Source organism: Sciurus vulgaris (assembly GCF_902686455.1).
Source record: "Sciurus vulgaris genome assembly, chromosome: 1".
Classification (NCBI taxonomy): Eukaryota; Metazoa; Chordata; class Mammalia; order Rodentia; family Sciuridae; genus Sciurus; species Sciurus vulgaris.
The window spans coordinates 34,493,748-34,516,331 of record NC_136461.1 but is presented as its reverse complement, the minus strand read 5'-3'; the positions used below and the strand labels follow the sequence as shown (position 1 = coordinate 34,516,331).

Here is a 22,584-nt window from a genome sequence, read left to right as displayed (position 1 = left end):
GTGTGGCTATGGGATATATGTTTGTATATGGAGAGTGGAGTTCCTCTCTGCTTCCTGATCACCATGACGTGAGCTGCTTCCCTCGGCCACCCTCTCCCACCATGATGTTCACCCTCAACTCAAGCCCTGAGGAATGGAGCTGGCCTTCTGTAGACCAAGAGCTCTGAAACTGTGAGCACTCCAAGTTTTCCTCCTCTACAGTTGTTCTGGTCAGATCTTTTAGTACAGCAGCAAAATAGCTGACTAAGACACCAATATACAATGGAATATTATTCAACCTTAAAAAATAAGGAAATCTTGAAAGTAATTAGCCATTCACCAAAAGACAAACACTGCATGATTCCACTTATATGAGGTATCTAAAATAGATTCATGAAAATCAAAATGGGCATAAAGTTTCTGTTAAGCAAGATGAATAAGCCCTAGATATATGCTATACTTTTTAATCTAGAGTCAACAATAATGTATTATGCCCTTAAAACATTAAAAAGGTAGATGTCATGTTAAATATTAGCAGAGTAAAGTTTTTTAAAACATTGATTAAGCCAATGTCTGGTGCTGTAGCTCAGTAGTAGAACATGCGCTTAGCATGTACAGGCTCTAGATTCAATCCCCAGCACCAAAAATAAATAAAAACAAAAAAAAAACCAATCGCAAAGGATCATATATTGATGTTGGATGATTTTATTTAGAGATGCTTCTTGATTTACAGTGGGGTTATGTCCTGATAAACCCATCTTACGTTGAAATATTTTAAATTAAAAATGCATTTAATACACCTAATTTTTGAGCATCATAACCTTTGCCTAGCTTATCTTAAATGTGCTCAAAATACTTGTGTTTGCCTGTAGTTGGAGAAAATCATCTAGCACAAGGCCTGTTTTATAATGAAGTACTCAATATTGTACAGAAAGTGAAAAGAAGAATGGTTGTATGGGTATACTTTCACATCATCATGAAATTGAAGACCCTAAGTCTAATCATCATAAGTAGAAGCCTCATAAGTTAGGGACCATTTGTATATCAAATATTCAGAAGAAGCAAGTCCATAAGCCAGAGAGAAGATTAGTGCAGTGTCTAGGGCTGGGAGCAACAGAAGAGGGTAAGAGATGAAATGTAAGGGATGTAAGGGTTCCTTACAGGGTATTGAAATGTTATAAAATTTTGGAACCAGGCATGGTAGTGCACACCTGCAACCCCAGCTACTTGAGAGACTGAGGCAGAAGGGTAACAAGTTTGAGGCAAGCCTCAGAAATTTAGCAAGACCTTGTCTCAAAATAAAAAATAAAAAGTGCTGGGGGGCTGGGTTGTGGCTCAGTGGTAGAGTGTTTGCCTAGCACATGTGAGGCAATGGGTTTGATCCCCAGCACCACATAAAACTAAATATAAATAAATAAAAAATTTTGAAGAAAAAAGCAAAACAAAACAAAAGTGCTGGGGATGCAGCTCAGTGGTAAAGCACCCCTGGGCTCAATCCCCAGTACTGGAATATTTAATTAATTAATTTAATTTAATGATTGTGGTGATAACTCTGCTAGTATACTAAAAAGAAATTGGACACTTTAAATGAATGGGTTATATTTTAATAAAGCTGTTTAAAAGACAGAACTAGGCATGGCAGGAAGATTCCAAGTTCAAGGCCATCCTGGGAACTTAACAAGACCCTGTATCAAAAATAAAAAGTAATAAGGCCTGGGGATGTGGCTAGTTGTAGAGTTCAATCCTCAGTGCCACCAAAATAAAACAAACCAAAAAAAAAAAAAAAAGAGAAAGGGAGGTAGGGAGGAAGAAAAGATACCTATATTGAAAGGAGAAAAGTAAAACTGTTTCTTCTCTGATGACATGATTGTGTAGAAAATCCTATGAAATCAACATGAACAAAAACTGTTAGAACTAAGTTTAGCAAAGTTGCAGGATATAAGGTCAATATGCAAAGATTAGTATTTGTACATACCAGCAATGAAATGATCAGAAATTAAAATTTTAATTGTCATTTATAATAGCATAAAAATACTAAATACTTGAGGATAAATCTTTTTAAAATTCTTTTATTTATTTATTTTTATTTGTTGATGGGCCTTTATTTTGTTTATTTATATGTGGTGCTGAGAATCAAACCCAGTGCCTCCTCACACATGCTAGGCAAGTGCTCTATCACTGAGCTACAACCCCAACCTGAGGATATATCTTAACAAAAGATGTACAAGATTTGTATAATAAAAACCGTAAAATATTGCTGATAGACATAAAGACTTAGATAAATGCTGTGCTCATGGATTGAAAGACTCAGTATTAAGATAGTGATTCTCTGCACATTGACCTACAGATTCAGTGCAGCCTCATTCAAAATCCCAGCTGACTTTTTTGGGTAGAAAGTGATGATATGGAAATGCAGAGGACTTAGAATAGCCAAAAACAACTTTGCAAAAGAATAAAGTGGGAAGGTTCATACTTCCTGATTTCAAGACTCATTTAAAGAAATAATAATCAATACATAGAAATTAGTGTAAACATAGAAAAATGATTGATGGAAAAGAATAGTGTCCCCAAACAAACCTGCACATTTGTGGACTATTTTGATAAAGGGGCAAAAACAGTTCAGTTGAAAAAAATTTCTACAACAAACCATAAACTACATACAAAAATTAGTTTATAAACAGATTTAAGGACCTAAATGTAAAAATTGAAACTATAAAACTTTTAGAAGAAAACCTAGGACAAAGTAATTTTCATTTTGAGTTAGAGATTTTTTTAGATTTAACACTAAAAATACATTTTTAAAAGTTGATATGTTGAACTGGATGAAAAATATGAACTTTCACTATGAAAGTCACTGTGATAATACAGATAATAGCCACTGATTATAATGCATTGAATGGGGTTCATTTTAACATGAATCTTTTTTATACTGGTATGAATAAATAAATATAATGGAATGCCAACTGATGAGGATTTGGCAACCTATAATATTCAGCCAAGAGACATCAATGGATATTAAAGCTATTGGGTAAATACTTGATGAGGAACAAGATATTTACGTGGTCTCAGAGTATCTCTCCACAAAATATTTACAAATTATAAGGGGAAAATGTACAGCTTGACAGTGGAAAAACCTGGCAGACATCACTTTTTAATAATTTTTATTGGTACACAGAAAATGGATTTCATTGTGGCATATTTGTACCTGCATATAACATACTTTGATCATAACTAACCACCCATTACCTTCCTTTACCCTGATTTTCCCTTCTTTACCCTACTCTTCCCTCCCCCTGATCCCGTTCCTCTTTTCTAATAGTTTCCCTTCTACTTTCATGTCATCTTCCCCCTCCCTACCCCTAGATTCCATATATGAGAGAAAACATGTGATACTAGTCTGAGTCTGGCTTGTTTTAACATGATCTCCAGTTACATCCATATTCTTTCAAATGAGATTATTTCATTATTCTTTATGACTAAATAGTACTCCATTGTGTATAATACCACATTTCCTTTATCCATTCATCCATTTAAGAGCACCTACACTAATTCCATAACTTGGTTATTGTGAATTGTGCTGTGTGATAAAATTGGTAGTGCAGATGTCTCTCTAGTGTGCCTTTGGGTATAATTGGATCATATAATAGTCATATTTTTAGTTCTTGAGGAACCTCCACACTGATTTCCATAGTGACTGTACTTTCTCACCAATAGTATAGTATAAAGGTTCCTTTTTCTCCACATCCTTACCAGCATTTGTTGATTTTTTTTTTTGTATTTTTTAATGATAATCATTCTGACTGGGGTGAGATGGTTCTCCTTGTAGTTTTGATTTGCATCCTAATGGCTAAAATACCAAAACACACACACGCACACACACACCATCCCAGTGTATGAGAACCAGCCACAAGATGTGATGAGACTGAAGAAAGGCATATCCAGGATTTCTCAAAGTGTATTTAACTGGGGACTTATGACAGAAGCATAGTCAAAGGTAGCAGTAAGATCAGTGGATCCATTATTTCAGTCAGAGGCTTACTTAGCAGTCAGGGCAAAAGTGACTTTCATCCAAGCTAGTAGACACATTCCTGGAGCTTATAGCACCAGGGCCCAGGTCATGAAACTCAGATAACCTTTCTAATGGTTTTGTTTATTTATAGAATGTTGGGGAACTCTGTGTAGAAAACAGACCAGGATTATTCAGGGGTAGACATGGTGGTTTTGACTTAAGATGGCTACAGTCAGGTCAAGATGAGTCTCTATAGAAACCCAAACTTTTTTTTTTTTTTTAATACTCAAGACAGCTGTTAAAACCTGACCTTATCCAGCATGAGACGTTAGTTGTTTCATAACATTTACCAGTCACAGATACTTCTTGTGCTCACTAATATTGTGTTCCCTTTTTTTGTGTGTTGGGGGTGGTGTTTTGTCAATTTAAATTTAATTGCCTTATTAAAAATGCCCCCAAAATTGAAGATATCCCTGTGGGTAAAAAAAGAAAAGGAAACATGTCATTTTTTTTAATAGCACAAAATATAGAGTTAATGCAAAAGCTTGATCAAGTACACCTAAGAGATATCTTACTAAAGAATATGGTGTGGGACTTAATACCACTTATAAGTTGAAAAATAGACACAATGTTGAGGTTTTATAGTGTTGACAATAACCAAAACTAATGAAGACTAGAAAAAATTTTTAGAGGATGAAAAATGAAGATGTTGGGCTCAGTGGTAGAAGACTTGTCCAGCAGCATAAGGCCCTGAGTTCAAACCCAGTACCACCACCAAAAAAAAAAACAAAAGAGAAAAGAGAGAAGATGTTGACTTGACCATAATTGAATGGATTCAACAATAAATGAGTATGAATATGCCACTGATTTCGTTTTTTTGGTCATTAAACTAGAATATGCCATGAAGGATTAAACATTTAAGGTGAGTACAGAATATCAGAAGATTGACTGCAGAAATTTAAGATATACCATGGTGTAGATACAGTAATCCTACTGGGTATAAATTAAAAGGAAATTAAATTTATGTTGAGGAGATATCTGCACTTCCCTGTTTATTGCAACATTTTTCACAATAACCTAGATAGAGAATCAACTAAAGTGTCCATCAGTGTATGAATGAATAAGAAAATATGGCATGTATGTACACACACACACACACAATGGGATGTTGTTTTCTCAGTCTTTTAAAAAAGAAGGAAATCCTGTCATTTGTGACCACATGGATGAACTTGGAGAGTGTTGTGTTAATTGAAATAAGCCAGGCACAGAAAAACATTATCTCACTCATTTGTGAAATCTTAAAAAAGTGATCACATAAAATAGCAGAATGGTGGATACTATGGGCTGAGGGAGATGTTAGTTAAAGGATATGAAATTTCGGATAGAAATGAGGAATAAATTCAAGATATCTGTTGTACAACATGGTGACTATAGTTAATAATATATTCTTTTTTTTATTCCTTTTGAGATGGAGTCTTGCTGTGTTGCCCAAGCTGACTCTGACTTTCGGCTCCTGGGCTGTAGTGATCCTCTCATCTGGGTCTTCTGAGTAGCTGGGGCTATAAGCATTTGTCACCATGCCCAGCTATAATCTATTATATAATATATTGTATTCTTGAAAAATGCTGAATGAATGTAAAATGTTCTTACCACAAAAATTTTTAGCTATATGAGGTCATGTATGTGTTAATTAGCTGGATTTAGTCATTCCATAATGTATACATACTCCAAAACATGTTGTATGTGGTAAATATGTATAAAATGTAAAAAATTTTAAATTATGTTTTTTAAAAAGCAGCATTATGGTATAAAATAATCTGAAAGTCTGTAATGAAAAAAAATGCCTATCCTGAAGATGAAAATTATATTGACAGATTCACTAAGATACATGTTAATGAAAACTTTGATTCCAAACATGTATGTAGGGCTGAGGAAACAATTCTGTGATGGCCTATAGTTACCATACAAAAATCAATTATGATACACTACATAAACAGAATAGAGGATACAAAATCTCTGTTCATTTTAGTAGATACAGAAAAGGCATTTTCCAAGATTCAATAAGGAACAGCAATTCTCATGAAACTAGGAATAGCCAGAAATTATCTCCACATAATAAAGCCATATGTGAAAGACCGATTGCTAACAATGCTACTCTCACCCTTTCTATTCAACATAGCAATGAAATCCTGGACAAAGCAGTTAGGTAAGAAAAAGAAATAATAGTCATGTAAATCAGAAGGGAAAAAGGTAAATTGTCAGTTGTTTGCTGACAACAAGATCTTACATATAGAAAACCTTCAAGATTTCATTTTTAAAAAATTGTTATAACCAATATATTCAGTAAGGTTATAGCACACAAAATCAACATACAAAAATCAGTTGCATTTCTATATACTAACAATGAACTACCAAAGGGAAATTAGGAAAACAATCTCATTTATAATATAACAGAAAAGAGTAAAGGGCCTGGGAATAAACTGAGCAAAGGAAGTGAAATACTGTGCAGATAAGTACTTAAGCATTTCCTTTCCTCCCTGGAGTGCTCAGGAATACTGAGTTTGAAAGGAGATGGCATGTTCTTTAACAATGAATGATAAATTCACTATGGTCAGATCAAAATGTGAGCAGATGATAGAGGGAAATTAAGGATGCAGACAGATAACAGGCCCCTGATGCTGAAGGGTCTTATCTATCATCCCTTGGTATCTGGGAACTTATAGAACCCCCAAATGAACACCTAAATCCAAGGATGCTCAAGTCTCTTATATAAAATGAAGTAGCGGGTCAGGCACAGTGGTGTACCCTTGTAGTCTCAGGTACTTAGGAGACTGAGTCAGGAGTACTGCTTGAGCCCAGGAGTTGAGGCCTACCCAGGGCAACATAGCAATCTCTTGGGGGAAGCGGGCAAAAAAAGAAGTAATACTTGCATACCTAATTCAATGTAAATGCTTTGTTAATAGTTGTTATATATGTTGCTTAGGGATCAATGAAAAGAGAGAAGTTTGTACATGTTCAATACAGATGCAGTTTTAAATATATGTATTTTTTCAATCCATGGTTGTTTGAATCTATGGATATGGAACCTATAAATATGAAGGGATGACTGTGTACTGAAAACTATAAAATGTTGATGAAAGAAATTAACACAAATGGAGAATATCCATATTCATGGATTAGAAGATTTAACATTGATTAAATGCCTATACAAGTCTATCTACTGATTCAACGCAATACTATCAAAATCCTGGCACTTTCTACTAAGATAGAAAAAATTTTTTACAATTCATATGAAACCCCAAAAGACCAAAAATAGACAAATCAATCTTAAGAAAGAATAAATTGAAAGCCTGACACTTCCCAACTCAATATACTATAAAGTTACAGTAATCAAAACAGTTTTTTTATTAGTTCGTTTTAGTTAAACATAATAGGGTTCATTTTGACATAATTATATATGCTTGGAATATAATTTGCTCTAATTCAACCCCTAGTACTTCCCCTTTTCTTTACCTCTTTCTTCCCCCCAATCCCTCTGTGCTACCGATCATCCTTCTATTTATTTATTTATAGTTTTTTAGATTACTGCCTTGTGGATATACAAAAGTGACATTTACTGTGGTATATTCATGTATGTACATAGAAAAGTTTGGTCAGATTCATTCCATCATTCTTTGCTCTTCCAGTCCCTCCACCCTCCTCCTCATTCCCCTTCCCGTACTCCACTGATCTCCCTTCTATTTTATTTTTTTAAAGGGCAAAAGACTTAAATAAACATTTCTTTTGAGAAGATAGGCAAATGGTCAATAAGCACACAAAAAGATGTTCCAGCCAGCACAGTGGCACGTGCCTGTAATCCCACTGGCTCAGGAGACTGAGGCAGGAATCTCAAGCTCAAAGCCACTCTCAGCAAAAGCAAGGCTCTAAGCAACTCAGTGAGATCCTGTCTCTAAATAAAATACAAAATTAGGCTGCGGATGTGGCTCAAAGGTTGAGTGCCCAAGTTCAATCCCTGGTACCCAAAGAAAAAAAAAAGTTTCATGTCAGTAGTCACTAGAGAAATGCATATAAAAACCACAGGGATAGCTATTATGAAACAAAACAGAAAATAGGTGTTAACAAGGATATGGGGAAATTGTGTTTGCTTCCGAAGCACATGTACCAAAATGCAAACAATAGAGAAGATTAGCATGCCACTGCACAAGGATGACACACAACATGTATGAAGCATTCATATTTTTTTACTAATTATCTTCAGTACATGTATGAGTATGTAACTGTGAATCCCAGCACTATGTACAATTATAATGTACCAGTAAAAATATGAGGGGAAAGCATAAATTTTTTTAAAGCTCTGGAAAAATTGGAATCCTTGTACAGTACTAGTGGGAATGTAAATTGATTTAATTGCTATAGAAAATAATTTTTTGGACTAGGGATATTGCTCAGTGGTAGAGACTTGTTACATGTTATATCTCCCATCCAAATTCGTTGTTGTTGTTGTTCGTACTGGGGATTGAACCCAGAACACTTTACCACTGAGCTACATCCCTAGCCCTTTTTTTTATTAATTTTTTAATTTTTTTGATTTATTGTACACAAATGGGGTACAATTTTCCTCTGATTGTACATGATGTAGAGTCGAACTGTGTAATCATACATGTTCATAGAGTAATGATGTTTGTCTCATTCCATTATCTTTCCTTCTTCCCCCGCCCCCTGCCCACCCTCATATCCCGCTGCACAATCCATCCTTCCTCCATTCTTCTCTTATCCCCTCCCCCATTATTTCAAAACAGGGTCTCACTAAGTTGCTCAGGGCCTCACTAAATTGCTAAGGCTGGCTTTGAATTTGCTATAACCTTGCCTCACCTTCCAAGCTGCTGGAATTACAGGTGTGCACCACCATACCTGGCTAATAAAGCAGATTTCAACATGGAAAATTGTTAGGGATAATGAGAGCCATTACGTAGTGATAAAGGAGTCAGTTCATCCAGTGTCAACAGTGGTGGTGAGGCTGTATGGTATTGAGAATGAAGTCTTCCTGAGTCTTTCCACGTATCCTCAGTGCTCAGTGATTAACTAGTATTATTAACTAAAAACTGATAAGCTTGCCTAGTTTGGTGAAAGTGCAGATACCCTGTGGAATGTCCAGAAGGACCTAAAAGCCATGTGACTTCTAAGTTCTGGACTATAGAAATTTAAACTTCAATGTGATTAACCCTGAGGCTGTAGTTTTTAATCCATATACATGGGCCATAGTTTGCTCTTCCTTAATATGTGATATTGGCTCACAGAATCAAAGCCTAGACTTGGTTTAATGCTTCCAATATGAGCCCTTGAACAAATAAAATTAACTAATAGTGTAAAGAAAAATGAAAATGAACAAACCAGACTGTGAGAAAAGATTTGAAAAACATTCAATAAAGAATTTGTATCCCAAATATACAAATAACTCTTAAAACTCAACAAAAAGAAAACAACCCAATTGAAAAATTGTCTAAAGATCTGAAGAAATACCTCACTAAAGAATATATACAGATAGTAAACAAGCATATGAAATGATGCCCAACCTTATAAATAGGGAATTGCAAATTAAAACAATAGAGAGATACCTCTACGATGAAAACTACAAAACATTGAAGAAAGAAATTAAGGAAGACCTTAGAAGATGGAAAGATCTCCCATGTTCTTGGATAGGCAGAATTAATATTGTCAAAATGGCCATACTACCAAAAGTGCTATACAGATTCAATGCAATTCCAATTAAAATCCCAATGACATACCTCACAGAAATAGAGCAAGCAGTCATGAAATTCATCTGGAAGAATAAGAAACTCAGAATAGCTAAAGCAATCCTTAGCAGGAAGAATGAAACAGGGGGTATCGCAATACCAGAACTTCAACTATACTACAAAGCAATAGTAACAAAAACAGCATGGTATTGGCACCAAAATAGACAGGTAGATCAATGGTACAGAATAGAGGACACGGACACAAACCCAAATAAATACAATTTTCTAATACTAGACAAAGGTGCGAAAAATATGCAATGGAGATAAGATAGCCTCTTCAACAAATGGTGCTGGGAAAACTGGAAATCCATATGCAACAGAATGAATCTATCTCTCACCCTGCACAAAACTCAACTCACAATGGATCAAGGACCTTGAAATCAGACCAGAGACCCTGCATCTTATAGAAGAAAAAGTAGGTTCAAATCTTCACCTTGTTGGCTTAGGATCAGACTTCCTTAACAGGACTCCCATAGCACAAGAAATAAAAGCAAGAATCAATAACTGGGATAGATTCAAACTAAATAGCTTTCTGTCAGCAAAGGAAACTATCAGCAATGCAAAGAGAGAGCCTACAGAGTGGGAGAATATCTTTGCCACTCATACTTCAGATAGAGCACTAATTTCCAGAATATATAAAGAACTCAAAAAACTCTACACCAAGAATACAAATAACCCAATCAACAAATGGGCTAAGGATATGAACAGACACTTCACCGAAGAAGATCTCCAAGCAATCAACAGATATATGAAAAAATGTTCACCATCTTTAGTAATAAGAGAAATGCAAATCAAAACTACCCTAAGATTCCATCTCACCCCAATTAGAATGGCGATTATCAAGAATACAAGCAACAACAGGTGTTGGAGAGGATGTGGGGAAAAAGGTACACTCATACATTGCTGGTGGGGCTGCAAATTAGTGCAGCCACTCTGGAAAGCAGTGTGGAGATTCCTTAGAAAACTTGGAATGGACCTACCATTTGACCCAGCTATCCCACTCCTTGGCCTATACCCAAAGGACTTAAAATCAGCATACTACAGAGATACAGCCACATCAATGTTCATAGCGGCTCAATTCACAATAGCTGGACTATGGAACCAACCTAGATGCCCTTCAATTGATGAATCGATAAAGAAACTGTGGTATATATATATATACAATGGAATATTACTCAGCTATAAAGAATAATAAAATTATGGCATTTGCAGGCAAATGAATGAAATAGGAGAATATCATGCTAAGTGAGACAAGCCAATCTAAAAAATCCAAAAGACAAATGATCTCATTGATAAGCAGATGATGACATGTAATGGGGGGTGGGAGGGGGGCAAGAAGGAGGAAGGAAGGATTTTATAGAGGGAAAAGAGAAGTGGGAGAGGTGAGGGGGAGGAAAAAAATAACAGAATGAATCAAACATCATTACTCTATGTAAATGTATGAATATGCAAATGGTATGCTGTTACTCCATGTACAAACAGAAACAACATGTATCCCATTTGTTTACAATAAAAATAAATAAATAAAAGAATTTAAAAAAAAAACAATAGAGAGATACCACTGCACACACTTGTTAGAATGCTATAATCCCAATGACACTAAATACCAGTAACATGGAGCAACAGGAATCTTTATTCATTACTGGTGAGAATGCAAAATAGTACACCCATTTTGGAAGCCAGTTTGGCAATTTTTTACAAAGCAAATTGTAGTCTTCCCAGATGATCTCGCAGACATGCTTCTAGATATTGTCAAATAAGTTGAAAGCTTATGTCCATTCTAAAACCTGTATTTTTATTCATATTTTTCCCAAACTGGAAGCAATCAAGATGTCCTTAAAAAGATAAATTGATAAACAAAATGGGTATATCCTTACAGTGGAATATTATTTAGTAATAAAAAGAAATGAACTTTACAGAGGGGTAGAGGTTAAGGGCTGGGAAGTGGTGTTAGCCAAATTATATTGCTATATTCTTTGCATGTATGAATATGTAACAAAAATTACATCATGGGCTGGAGTTGTGGCTCAGTGAGTGGTAGAGCACTTGCCTAGCATGTGTTAGGCACTGAGTTTGACTCTTAGCACCACATATAAATAAATGAATAAAATAAAGGTCTATCAATATCTAAAAAAATTTTTTAATTACATCATTATGTACAATTGCAATGCACCAATTTTAAAAAGTGGGGGGTGGGGGAGAACTGTCAAACCACAAAGACAAGGATGACCCTTAAATAACCTTAAGTGTGCATTGCAATCTGAAAAGGCTACATGCTGTACAATTCCAATTGTACATTCTAAAAAAACCCAAAACTCTGGAGACATTATAATTGCCAAAGGTTTGGGGGAAGTGGGGAAAAGTTTGAAAAGGTGGAGCACAGGACATTTTGAGAGCAGTGAAACTCTTCTATGTTCTACTGTAATGGTAGATCCATGACATTATGCATTTGTAAGAACCATAGAACTATATGATACGGGATGGATCCTAACATAAAGATTTGAGTTGACATATCAATATTGGTTCATCACATCTACCACACTGTGTATGATGTTAATAATAGGAGATATATGGGAATTCAGTACTATCTGCTCAATTTTCTATAAACATAAAACTGCTCTAAAAATAATCTATTAATTCTAAAATTATTTAAAAAGATAATAGAAGAATAAAGGAAACCTCTTCCATAATCTTAATACTCAAAGATAACTATTAAAAGCCAGGTGCTGTAGTGCATGCCTGTAATTCCAGCTACTCAGGAGGCTATCTCAAAAAATAAAAAGAACTGGGGATATAGCTCAGTGGTAGAATGTCCCTGGGTTCCAACCCCACTATTTAAAAAGTGGGGAGGCAGGACCTGGCTTTGTGGCTCAGTGGTAGAGCGCTTGCCTAGCATGTGTGAGGCACTGGGTTTGATTCTCAGCACCACATATAAATAAATGAATAAAATAAAGGTCTGTCTACATCTAAAAAATTTTAAAAAGGAGAGAAAGATAAGACATTGGTATAAATATTCCTGGAGATTTTCTATTTATATTTATGCACATATACTATGTATACACTGCTGTTTATCTTTTATTTAAAAAATAGTATATTCATAGACTACTAACTATGTAAAGATTGTTTATAATTTTCACAACAATCCCAAAGGTTATGGTTCCCATTTTATAGAAGTAACTGAATTGTTTAATGGCTACGCCAGATTCAGTCCTCAGTGTATTTTACTCCAAAGCCTAAATCTCTTTATCAACAACTGCAAAGCAAAACCTAAGACATATTTTTGTTCACATATTTACACTTCATAAGATACACTAATCTTTTATACTGTTTTCAAACAACAACCGTCATTTCATATGGTAGTATAGTTCCTTAACTCCATGTACTAGTACTTTGTATAGAATCCTTGCCTATTGAATAGGAAGAGTTCACCTAGCTACTTTTTGCTCCAGAATAAGCAAATAGTGGCCAGGCATGGTGGTGCACACCTGTAATCCCAGTGGCTCAGGAGGCTGAGGCAGGAGTATCACCAGTTCAAAGCCAGCCTCAGCAACTTAGTGAGGCCTTAAGTAACTCAGTGAGACCCTGTCTCAAAATAAAATGCAAAATAGGGCTGCAGATGTGGCTCAGTGATCCAGTACTGCTGAGTTCAATCCCCAAAACCAAAAAAAAAAAAAAAAGAAAGGAAAGAAAATAATGGGACTGGCATAACTGGTCATGGTGCATGCCTGTAATCACAGCAACTCAGGAGGTTGATGCAGGAGGATCACAAGTTCAACCCATCATCAGCAACTTAGGGAGATTCTATGTTTTTGTTTTTGTTTTTCGCAATTATTTGGCTTTCAGTCACCTGTATAAGAGGTCTCAACATTTAGGTGTTCAAGAAAATGATTTTCACCTCTAAAAAGCCTGAGGATATAGTGAGTGAAGAGTTGGAGAAGATGAAAAGGTAGAAAGAAGTGAATTCATGTGAATACCTAACTACCAGTGAGTTCACTGGAGAAGCTTGACTACCCAGAAGGGATGGTATATTCAGGAGCATTCAATGAATTGATAGCAGGTAGTTCAACCAGTACCTGTTGTGATCAGCTGACTGCGTAGGGAATCTTTCAGGCAAATTCTGTCCCTGCCCCTTCTCTCAACACCTACAGGGGATACTCTGAGACTTCGAACTATTCTGGAAGCAATACAGAAGCACATCCATTCTTCCTCCCTCATCTTTAAACTGGCTCAAGATGCATTCAAGATTGCTACTCCCACAGATAGTGGTACAGACAGCACCTTGCTCAACGTAGCCCTGGAGCTAGGGTTACAGGTATGGGGTAGGAGTGACTCTCCACACTTTAGATTTTTGGTATAGTGACAGTTGGCAGAAGATAAGAACCCTGGGGGGCTGAATGTAGACCAAGTCTGGTTCTTTGTCCCCAGAACACAAATTCTAAGCTAGGCATCAGGCACATTGGGCTATAAACTGGGTTCTGTTTTTAAGTTAAGGCCAGTAGAAGAATAGCTTTAGGCTCCATGGGATCCCCACCTTTTCCCCACCTCTCCATTCCTCCAAGTCAAGCAAAGTATAGGAAATTTCTTTGTTGTGGGTCATTAGAGAAGCCTCCTATCTAATTAGAAAGAGGGGTCAAGCAGAAATTAAACCTGTCCATACTTACCAGGGGAAAGAGCACTGTTTAAGGCACAAAAAAATATTTGTTGCATAAATGAATGGCAAAAGGAAATGGGGAGAGAGAGATCACAATAGTCAGGCTTAGCCAACTGGATATGCCTCTTTTGTTCCCAGGTGATGCGAATGACCTTATCAACCCTTAACTGGAGGCGCAGGGAAATGGTTCGATGGTTGGTGACCTGTGCTACAGAAGTGGGTGAGTCTTCCACCTCCCTCTACCCCCCAGGAAATTTCTAGTATCCCTAGGGAAATTTTTAGACCCAACTCTTGGGACAGGATGATGAATCTTTAGAGCTGTCGCATACCTATTCTGTGTGTCCTAGAAAAGGAAAGGCTGCTGGTAGGAGAAAATGGGCTCTATTTAGTCAGTCCAGGCTCTGCCCTCACTGGTTGGATCATATCCTGATGTCAGCAGCACTTTACTCCTTTGTTCAGAGACTTGTCTGAAAGAATGAATTTTCAGCCCTCTGTACTCAAGTGCTCCCTTGGAAGTAGTGGGCCTATTGGTTTGGTCCCAGTACCTGCCATGCTTCTGAGAAATCTCAGACAACTTGGATACTTGGGACCCCTTCTAGAACCCAAAGCCCCAGCACAAGACTTTACCCCCAGAGGCCCACTTCAGGTAGAACCCCCAAGTGGACCTGCAACTCCTGCCTTGGGGCTAGCAAACCACAGGCTCTGTTGCTCCATCCCTGGGAGCACTGCACTTAAGAGACCTTTAACCCTCTGACCTGGGCAAGGAATGGGTGGGAAGAGACCCCAAACAGGGTCTGGCCATCTGGGATGTTCCCCTTGCCCTGGTTTGCCTCAGATCATCTCAAGGCTGCTGTGGAGGAGGGAGAACTCATCTCTGCAGGCCAAGTTCAGACCCCAAATGGTAATCTGGGCAGACCTGCATCGGGACCTGGATGGCCACTGCTGAGCTCAGGCTCTCCCTGACAGGTGTGCGGGCCCTGGTGAGCATCTTGCAGAGCTGGTACACACTCTTCACCCCCACCGAGGCTACTAGTATTGTAGCTGCTACAGCTGTTTCTCATACCACTATCCTGCGCCTCAGTCTTGATTACCCACAGCGGGAGGAACTGGCTAGTTGTGCTCGCACACTGGCCCTGCAGTGTGCTATGAAGGATCCACAGAGCTGTGCCCTGTCAGCCCTCACACTCTGTGAGAAAGACCACATCGCCTTTGAGGCAGCCTACCAGATTGCCATTGATGCTGCTGCTGGTGGTATGACCCATTCACAGCTGTTCACCATTGCCCGCTATATGGAGCTTCGTGGCTACCCGCTACGTGCCTTCAAGCTGGCCTCACTAGCCATGAGCCATCTTAACCTGGCCTACAACCAGGACACCCACCCAGCCATTAATGATGTGCTCTGGGCTTGTGCCCTCAGCCACTCCCTGGGCAAGAATGAGTTGGCAGCCCTCATTCCCCTGGTGGTGAAGAGTGTACACTGTGCCACAGTGCTTTCAGACATCCTGCGGCGCTGCACAGTGACTGCACCTGGCCTAGCTGGCATTCCAGGCCGCCGCAGCTCTGGAAAGCTCATGTCGACTGACAAAGCTCCATTGCGCCAGCTGCTGGATGCCACCATCAATGCCTATATCAACACTACACACTCACGCCTGACACACATCAGCCCTCGACACTATGGAGAGTTCATTGAGTTTCTAAGCAAGGCTCGGGAAACCTTCCTGCTGCCCCAGGATGGCCACTTGCAATTTGCCCAGTTCATTGACAACCTCAAACAGATTTACAAAGGAAAGAAGAAGCTGATGCTGCTGGTTCGAGAGCGCTTTGGCTGAAAAAGCAGATAGCTTACTACCAGGGCAGCCTGGGCACCCAGGTACCATCAAGTCAGGCCAAGGACATTGAAGCCTTTGTCTGCCCTGGGAGGACTCTGAGCACCTGTGGCTGAGGCCAAAGGACCACAGGGCTAAGGTTAGAGAGAGTCCAACTCTAACCAATGTTTCTGCCTTGGCATACTTCTCACTACAGCCCACTGTTCCTGGAGGAGCTGGGCCCTGCAGATCGATCAGAAATCCCACAACATGCCACCTCACGCCCCTATATCCTGCGTGTCCTGGGCATTGGCCCTTTTTCCCTTGGCAAACACAGACACTGTTCCGTCTCAGGGATTGCTTAACCAGAGAAACAGAAGCATTTATGGTACTGTAAATACTATAGTATATGTGTTGCCAATTATTGTAAAGTTGTAACTATTTATAATTCTGGTTCTGCTTTGATGGGCACCTAAAGTAGCTGTGGGTGGGAGGATAGGCTTGTTTTCTGAGGAGACTCATAACCATTTCTCAGGTTTCCCTTGCAGAGTGTATGCTGTTGGCAGTGGACAAGTAGGGGTGGCAGGGAGAAAAATGGCCATTAAAATGAATCCCAAGTCTCATCTATGCAGAAACCCCAGCCTGCAGACAGGGCGTCTGTAGTCCAGTGGTGGGTGAGGGAGAGGCCAAGACTGGACTTAAGACTTTTACTATGAGGACACTGAGGCTCCTGCTCCTGCCTCACACAACCTCTCCAGGAGCCTGCTGAACTCCTGAGTAACAAGTGCAGGAAGAAGATGAAGGTCTGGGAAGCCATTTGAGCTCATAATATTCATATACTCTGTCACCTTTATGTTAGAGTATCTGGTTTCATCTCTAATTTATGTATGTGATGTGTGTGTTGGATTGTGGGTTTGTGTGGTAATTGTTTCATTTGTGTACATGTGAGAATACATAACTAAGTGCATTCATGTTTGCATAGTTAGTACATGTGTGTACTAACATGAGTACAAGTGTATAGATGGCTGTGTGTGTATGCCTGCTGTCCATGGATCTTTGTGTCTTTGTATGTGTAACCAAGATATTTCTACATGGGTATGTCTGTGTATTCACGTTGGAAGATCTGTATGAATGTGTCCCTTCTCTTTGTGCCAGATATCTCTTCTCCATTCCTCTCTGCTCTCTCAACAGCTGAACATTTGTTCCCATCTCTGTGGTCCTCCCTTCACCATTCTTTCTTGACAAATAAGCTTCTAAGCACCAGTGTCCCCCTGCCCTAAGATAGGCTACTTCAGCTCTACAGTTCTCACCCATACTTGCTTTCTTACCCTGCCTTTCTACCTCAAACTTCCTCTGCCTGCTTTTGTCTCAGTCCCAGTGGTCACTGATTTGGAGATTAAAGCTGGTATCCCTTGGCCTTTCCCTTTCCCACCAAGTGGGCAATCCTTATCTTAGCCCTAACTGACCGCCACAGTGTATCATGTTCCTGCTACATTCCTGACCTCTGTGTTCAACCTGGAGTTATTATAGGAAGTAGCAAGGGCATTCAGAAGAGTCAACTGGATACCAGTTTTTTGGGTGTTTACTGTTTTGTGTCTTCGTTCCTGAGTTGGGGTGGGGTTTGATAGGGAATGGGTGATATAGCTAGAGTGTGAACTAAGAACCTGCTTTGCTTAATTTTCCTCTTGGAAAAATGTCATCTTTTTTATTCCAAACTGATCAGAAAGTTGTATTTGCTGTTTGTGGCTACTAAAGTGTTACTCTCCAGCCAAGGGCCCCTACAACATCTCAGCCCAATGGGTTGGTAAACAAGAGAAGCCACTCCCATTTCTGTATCACGATTGCCCTTTTTTTAGCAAGTGTGTGAATTCACAGTGCTTTTCTATGAATAAATCATGAATCACAGAAACAACCATTTTTCTAAAAGTAGAACTTGTGTTCTCTCAATAAATGAGGCCCTTCTCTGTTTCTGCATTGCTCTAACTGGGACAGGGAACTATTTGGGCCTAACATGAATGTAGAAAATGACAGATGAAGAATTTCCTGCCACACTAGACTCTTCTCCAGAGTTCACAAGCACTCCAGAAGCTTGTCCTCAGAGGTGTCACTGTGATGGGCAGGATCCCAAGATCCTGAGAAAATTAAAGGGTATGATCAGAAAACAATACAAAGCAACACTTTGTGACAGAGGGCCCTTTAGCTTCAGAGGGCTTCTTGCCTTGGTGATGAGTAATCTAAGGCTTAAATCTCAAACAACTTAGCTTTGAGTCTTTTATGTCTTCCCCATCATTTGGTGCCAAAGTTGAAGGTTCCTTAGCTTCTCCCTCCTTACCTAGATTGCATCTTTCTTTCTAGGATTCCCTGAAGTGTTTTAGGCACTTCGGTGCCTCTCTTTGATCTGCATTCCCCTTCCTCCCCAGACACAAAGCCTATCAATTTGGGCTTTGTATGCTGTGGGGAATCCACTCCCTCAATACACTGTCATAGTCCCAATTTCTAGGAAGCTTTACCCAACTCCCTGTAGCTCTGGGGCTTGGATATCTAAAGATACAATGCTAGTGAACCCTGACTTTAAGTTCTATAATACATGTTCATTGATAATGGAGCCTTGAGACTTATGGGAGAGGATACAGAGGAGGCCCCAGGGAAGGAGTGCGGGCTTAAGGAATTGAAGATAAGAGCACAAATCTTTCACAAGCAAAATCACATACTAGATTTCAACTATGGAACTTTATTCTCCAGAAAACAATCATCCATATACTTGAGGGAAAAGGTATATGCTTAGTTCTGTCTAAGTAGACGTGAATGTCTGTGCACAGCATCCACAAAAGCTCCTACATGTTCTGGGTCCATGTCAGGGTAAAGCCCATGGCCTAGGTTGGCAATGTAGCGTTGTGGCCCAAAGTCATCAAGCATCTTCTGCACCATTTGCCCAATCTCCTCCTGGGGGACCAAAAGAGCACTGGCTATAAGAAGGTTTGTAAACCCCTGTCCTTCCTATGTATAATAGTAACATATACATATGTAGGCATGCTTTTACTCAGTGTTATTTTATCATTAAATCAATAAAATTTATCAGATGTTTTATATGAGCCAGACACTAAGAAAACACAAATGAACAACAGCAAAAATTCCTGCCTTCTTGGGTCTTACATTGTATGTATGGAGTAGAGGAGAAAGACAAACATACATATAAATCAGACACATTATCACATAGCCATATGAGTGAAGAAAGACAAACTCATGCACCTATAGAGGCCTTGATTATTACCTCAGATGCATACAGGGCACAGGGGTCCAGATTGCCCTGCAGGGTCACTGTCTTCCCCACACGTTCCCTAGAAGCAAAGCCAGGACCACATTCTGGTGACTGCGTATTTGGCAGCTGCCCACCCCTTAATCTTTGCCTTAACCTCAAAGATCCACACCTTCATCACTCACCGGGCTTTCTTTGGGGCCACTGTCCAGTCAAGCCCAACCACCTCATAGCCTGCCTGGGCCAGCTCCTCTAGGGCAAAATGCCCATCCTTAGCAAAGATGATCTGGAGGAAAGAACAGATCTGAGAATCCACATAGGGCGCAGCTGTGCCCACTAACCTTTCTTGGCTGCACTTCTGCTGCCCTCCTGTGGTCACTTCAGTCCATGCAGGACTTACCCTGAAAGCGCTACAGACCCATCTTTATTCAACCTATCCCAATCCTCACCATGGGCACTGGTGCCAGGCCTGCCTCCTGCAACTTGGCTTTCACTCGCTTGGCCACATCACGGATATAGGGCAGTGCAAACTTGCTGAAGAGCTGTGGGCCAAGATGCCCTGCATGGGACTCAAAGAGCTGCAATGCCTACAGTTAGAGGGTGGTGAAGAAAAATATATAACACACGAGAAGTACCTCAGGCCCCACATACAGAATGTGCCTCAACTTCCCAGGTGACTAAGCCCTGATACTGCCTGACCCTGTAAACCCAGTTCCAGTCAAATAGTTTTGCCTTCTCCAGATCCCAATGCTACCTTTGATCTTCACTCAAAGTATTAAACCCTCACCCCACCTTGTAGGGTCAGGGTGGGCTCGACTGCTCTAGCCAGATCAAGGCCAAGATAAGATCCCTGCCCTCTCCAGTTCAGGGGACTATTGTTTTTGGTTCTTATAATCCAAACCCCAGCCTATTTGTCTCTCCCTCAGGACTCACCTGGGCACCAGCAGCTACTTGTCCTACTAGATAGGGGACCAGAGCGTCAGTGAGGATGCGAAGCAGCTGGTGACTGGCCTGAGGTCTTTGGTAGAGCCAGCGCTTGGACTGAGCCATAGTGCTTGAGCTGCCACCCTCAACCATGTATGTCATCAGAGTCCACTGCAGAAGGATACAAAGACGTCACAGTGCAGAAGCCACATTGACACTTCCCTTGTCTATGCTGGATATTCCAGCATGATCTCATGTCCCAGTCCCCTGCTTGTCCCATATTACCGGGGCACCAGCAAAGCCAATCAGTGGCACACGCCCAGCCAGCTGTTGTCGGGTAAGGGTGATAGCCTGGAACACATAGCCCAGCTCAGAGGCCACTACTGCTGGATCCCGGAGACGTTCTAGGTCCTGTTCTTCTCTTAATGGCTCCGAGAAGCTGGGTCCTTTGCCAGGTACCATGGTCACCTCCATGCCCAGTGCCTAGAAGGGGATAAACTTCTGAATCCTAGGCAGGTGCACTGAAGTATACCTGTAATCCCAAAAATTTGGGAGGCTGCGATAGGAGGATCATTAGTTCAAGGTCAGCCTCTGCAATTTAGTGAGGCTCTCAGCAGCTTACTAAGACCCTGTCTAAAAAAAAAAAAAAAAACTGCTCAGCCCATGCCAGTAAGCAAAGGAAATGGAGAATAAAACTCAAGCAGACTCAAATCTCTTTCAGTCTTAGGTTTTCGCTCTATCCAGTTAGGATAAGTACTTATCCTGAACCTTGGGAGGGTTAATAAGATTTCCAAGGAATCCTTTCCTTTTAAAAAAAAAAAAAAAAACACATTCCAGGATCCGGTTTTGAGTGGGTACCTGGGGTACAACAAGGATGTCCGAGAAGATGATGGCCGCATCCAGGGGGAACCGACGCAGTGGCTGTAGGGAATGGAAACAAGTTGCTAGGTGGCAAGCTGAGGACATAAACACCTCCCTCTGTGGACCCCTCACCTGCAAAGTCAGTTCACAACAGGCCTCAGGAGAGCGACAGGTGCTGAAAAAGTCCTGGGTAGCCCTGGTTTCCCTAAACTCTGCCGAAAGAAGGAAGGCAGACCTCAACCTTCAGGCCCCCAGTGCCCCACCCCAACCCCCACTCCCCAGAGTTATCTAGAATTCTGGGCCCTGACCCTCACCTGGTAAGTAGCGGCCTGCCTGCCGCATGCACCAAACGGGGGTGTAGTCTGTTTCCTCTCCCCAGGCTGCTCTAAGGAACGTGTCATTCTTCAGCTCCGGAAAACTCTGGGATCTAGCAATCAGGTGGGGTTGGGGGTAGGTGTCAAATGCTAAGCTGGTGGGTGGTGAAGGCAAGGGTTCTTAAAGCGGATTCAGTCGGGCACTGCTATCTGCCTCCTCCAGACCAGCTCGCAAATTGTGGCTCCCCGCGTGTTAGGCCTCTTCTCTGCCTATCAGATGGTGCACAAGACTCTGGAAGGGCCCGTGCTGGGGCCGCTTTCCAACACGCCCTCCCCGCTCTCCCAAGCTTAAAGGAAATGGAGGGACTCGGGGGGTCGGTATGAAAGCCCAGTAATAATAGTTATGAGGGAAGGGTCACTAATGAATCTCAGGGACGGGGCTGCCAGTGGGTTGGTCCGAGGCTGGGAGATCCCCAGACTGGGAAATAGTCAAAGAAGGATCAGAATAGACAGTCCCAGAATAGAGATCCTAGTTAGAAGTTCTGGGGCATCTCCTAAAATAATAATAATAAATAAAGCGGCCCCTGAAATGAAGGTGTCAGAAATCCCATGGTTGGGAGAATTCGTGATCCCAGCGATTGGGGTTCGCATTGGGAGAACGCCAGGAAAATGGAGGTATAGGGACAGATAACTGAGTTGGAAGACAGATCGAAAGTCTCGCTAGCCACACTGCATGCAGTAGAGAACTCACCCCAACCCGTTCGCCTCCATGGTAAACTCTCAGTAACTGAGCACAATCAACACATAAACCTGAATTTGAGCCTGCCCCCAGAGCAGGCTCCGCCCCTTCCTGAAGTGAACGAAGGGCATCGCCATGTTGAAAGCCACGTGATCGGACTCCACTGACAGGTCTGGGGCTGCCCTGGCTGCTGCCTGGAGGACCCCAACCATTTTTCACCGTAAAGTCCATTGTAGCGACGCAACAACAAA

General features: G+C 40.5%; 2 protein-coding genes across 6 annotated transcripts in view; one reads left to right on the top strand and one right to left on the bottom strand.

The window, feature by feature from the left end:
- The window catches only part of ZSWIM5 (zinc finger SWIM-type containing 5), a 197,273-nt gene extending 178,323 nt beyond the window's left edge, over positions 1-18,950 (top strand). For 2 of the 3 annotated variants that reach the window (XM_079115791.1, XM_079115790.1), the window contains 3 exons: positions 13,932-14,095; positions 14,573-14,654; positions 15,401-18,950. In XM_079115791.1, coding sequence (XP_078971917.1) covers positions 13,932-14,095; positions 14,573-14,654; positions 15,401-16,263 — 1,109 coding nt within the window. In that variant the 3' untranslated portion in view covers positions 16,264-18,950. Of the gene's footprint in view, positions 1-13,931; positions 14,096-14,572; positions 14,655-15,269 lie in introns of all 3 variants that reach the window. The other variant, XM_079115792.1, reaches the window with a different exon arrangement.
- On the bottom strand, positions 18,951-22,503 carry UROD (uroporphyrinogen decarboxylase). 3 transcript variants are annotated; one of them, XM_079116274.1, is made up of 10 exons: positions 22,346-22,503; positions 21,595-21,707; positions 21,413-21,492; positions 21,278-21,340; positions 20,705-20,902; positions 20,429-20,590; positions 19,945-20,082; positions 19,681-19,781; positions 19,511-19,577; positions 18,951-19,182 (listed from the first exon to the last, which is right to left on the bottom strand). In XM_079116274.1, the coding sequence occupies exons 1-10, from the start codon at positions 22,363-22,365 to the stop codon at positions 19,021-19,023; spliced, it is 1,104 nt and encodes a 367-aa protein (XP_078972400.1). In that variant the 5' UTR covers positions 22,366-22,503; the 3' UTR covers positions 18,951-19,020. The 3 variants fall into 3 exon arrangements, with proteins under 3 accessions (XP_078972400.1, XP_078972402.1, XP_078972401.1); XM_079116276.1 differs by having other exon boundaries at positions 21,595-21,864; positions 22,346-22,467; XM_079116275.1 differs by lacking the exon at positions 21,278-21,340.
- Between the last annotated feature and the right edge of the window lie 81 nt (positions 22,504-22,584).

Coding starts and splice junctions, on each gene's coding strand:
- UROD (XM_079116274.1), bottom strand. CDS start 22,365: ATGGAGGCGAACGGGTTGGG. Junction 21,493..21,594: donor GGCAGGCCGCTACTTACCAG/GTGAGGGTCAGG, acceptor TTCTTTCGGCAG/AGTTTAGGGAAACCAGGGCT. Junction 19,183..19,510: donor GTGCCCTGTATGCATCTGAG/GTAATAATCAAG, acceptor TTGGTCCCCCAG/GAGGAGATTGGGCAAATGGT.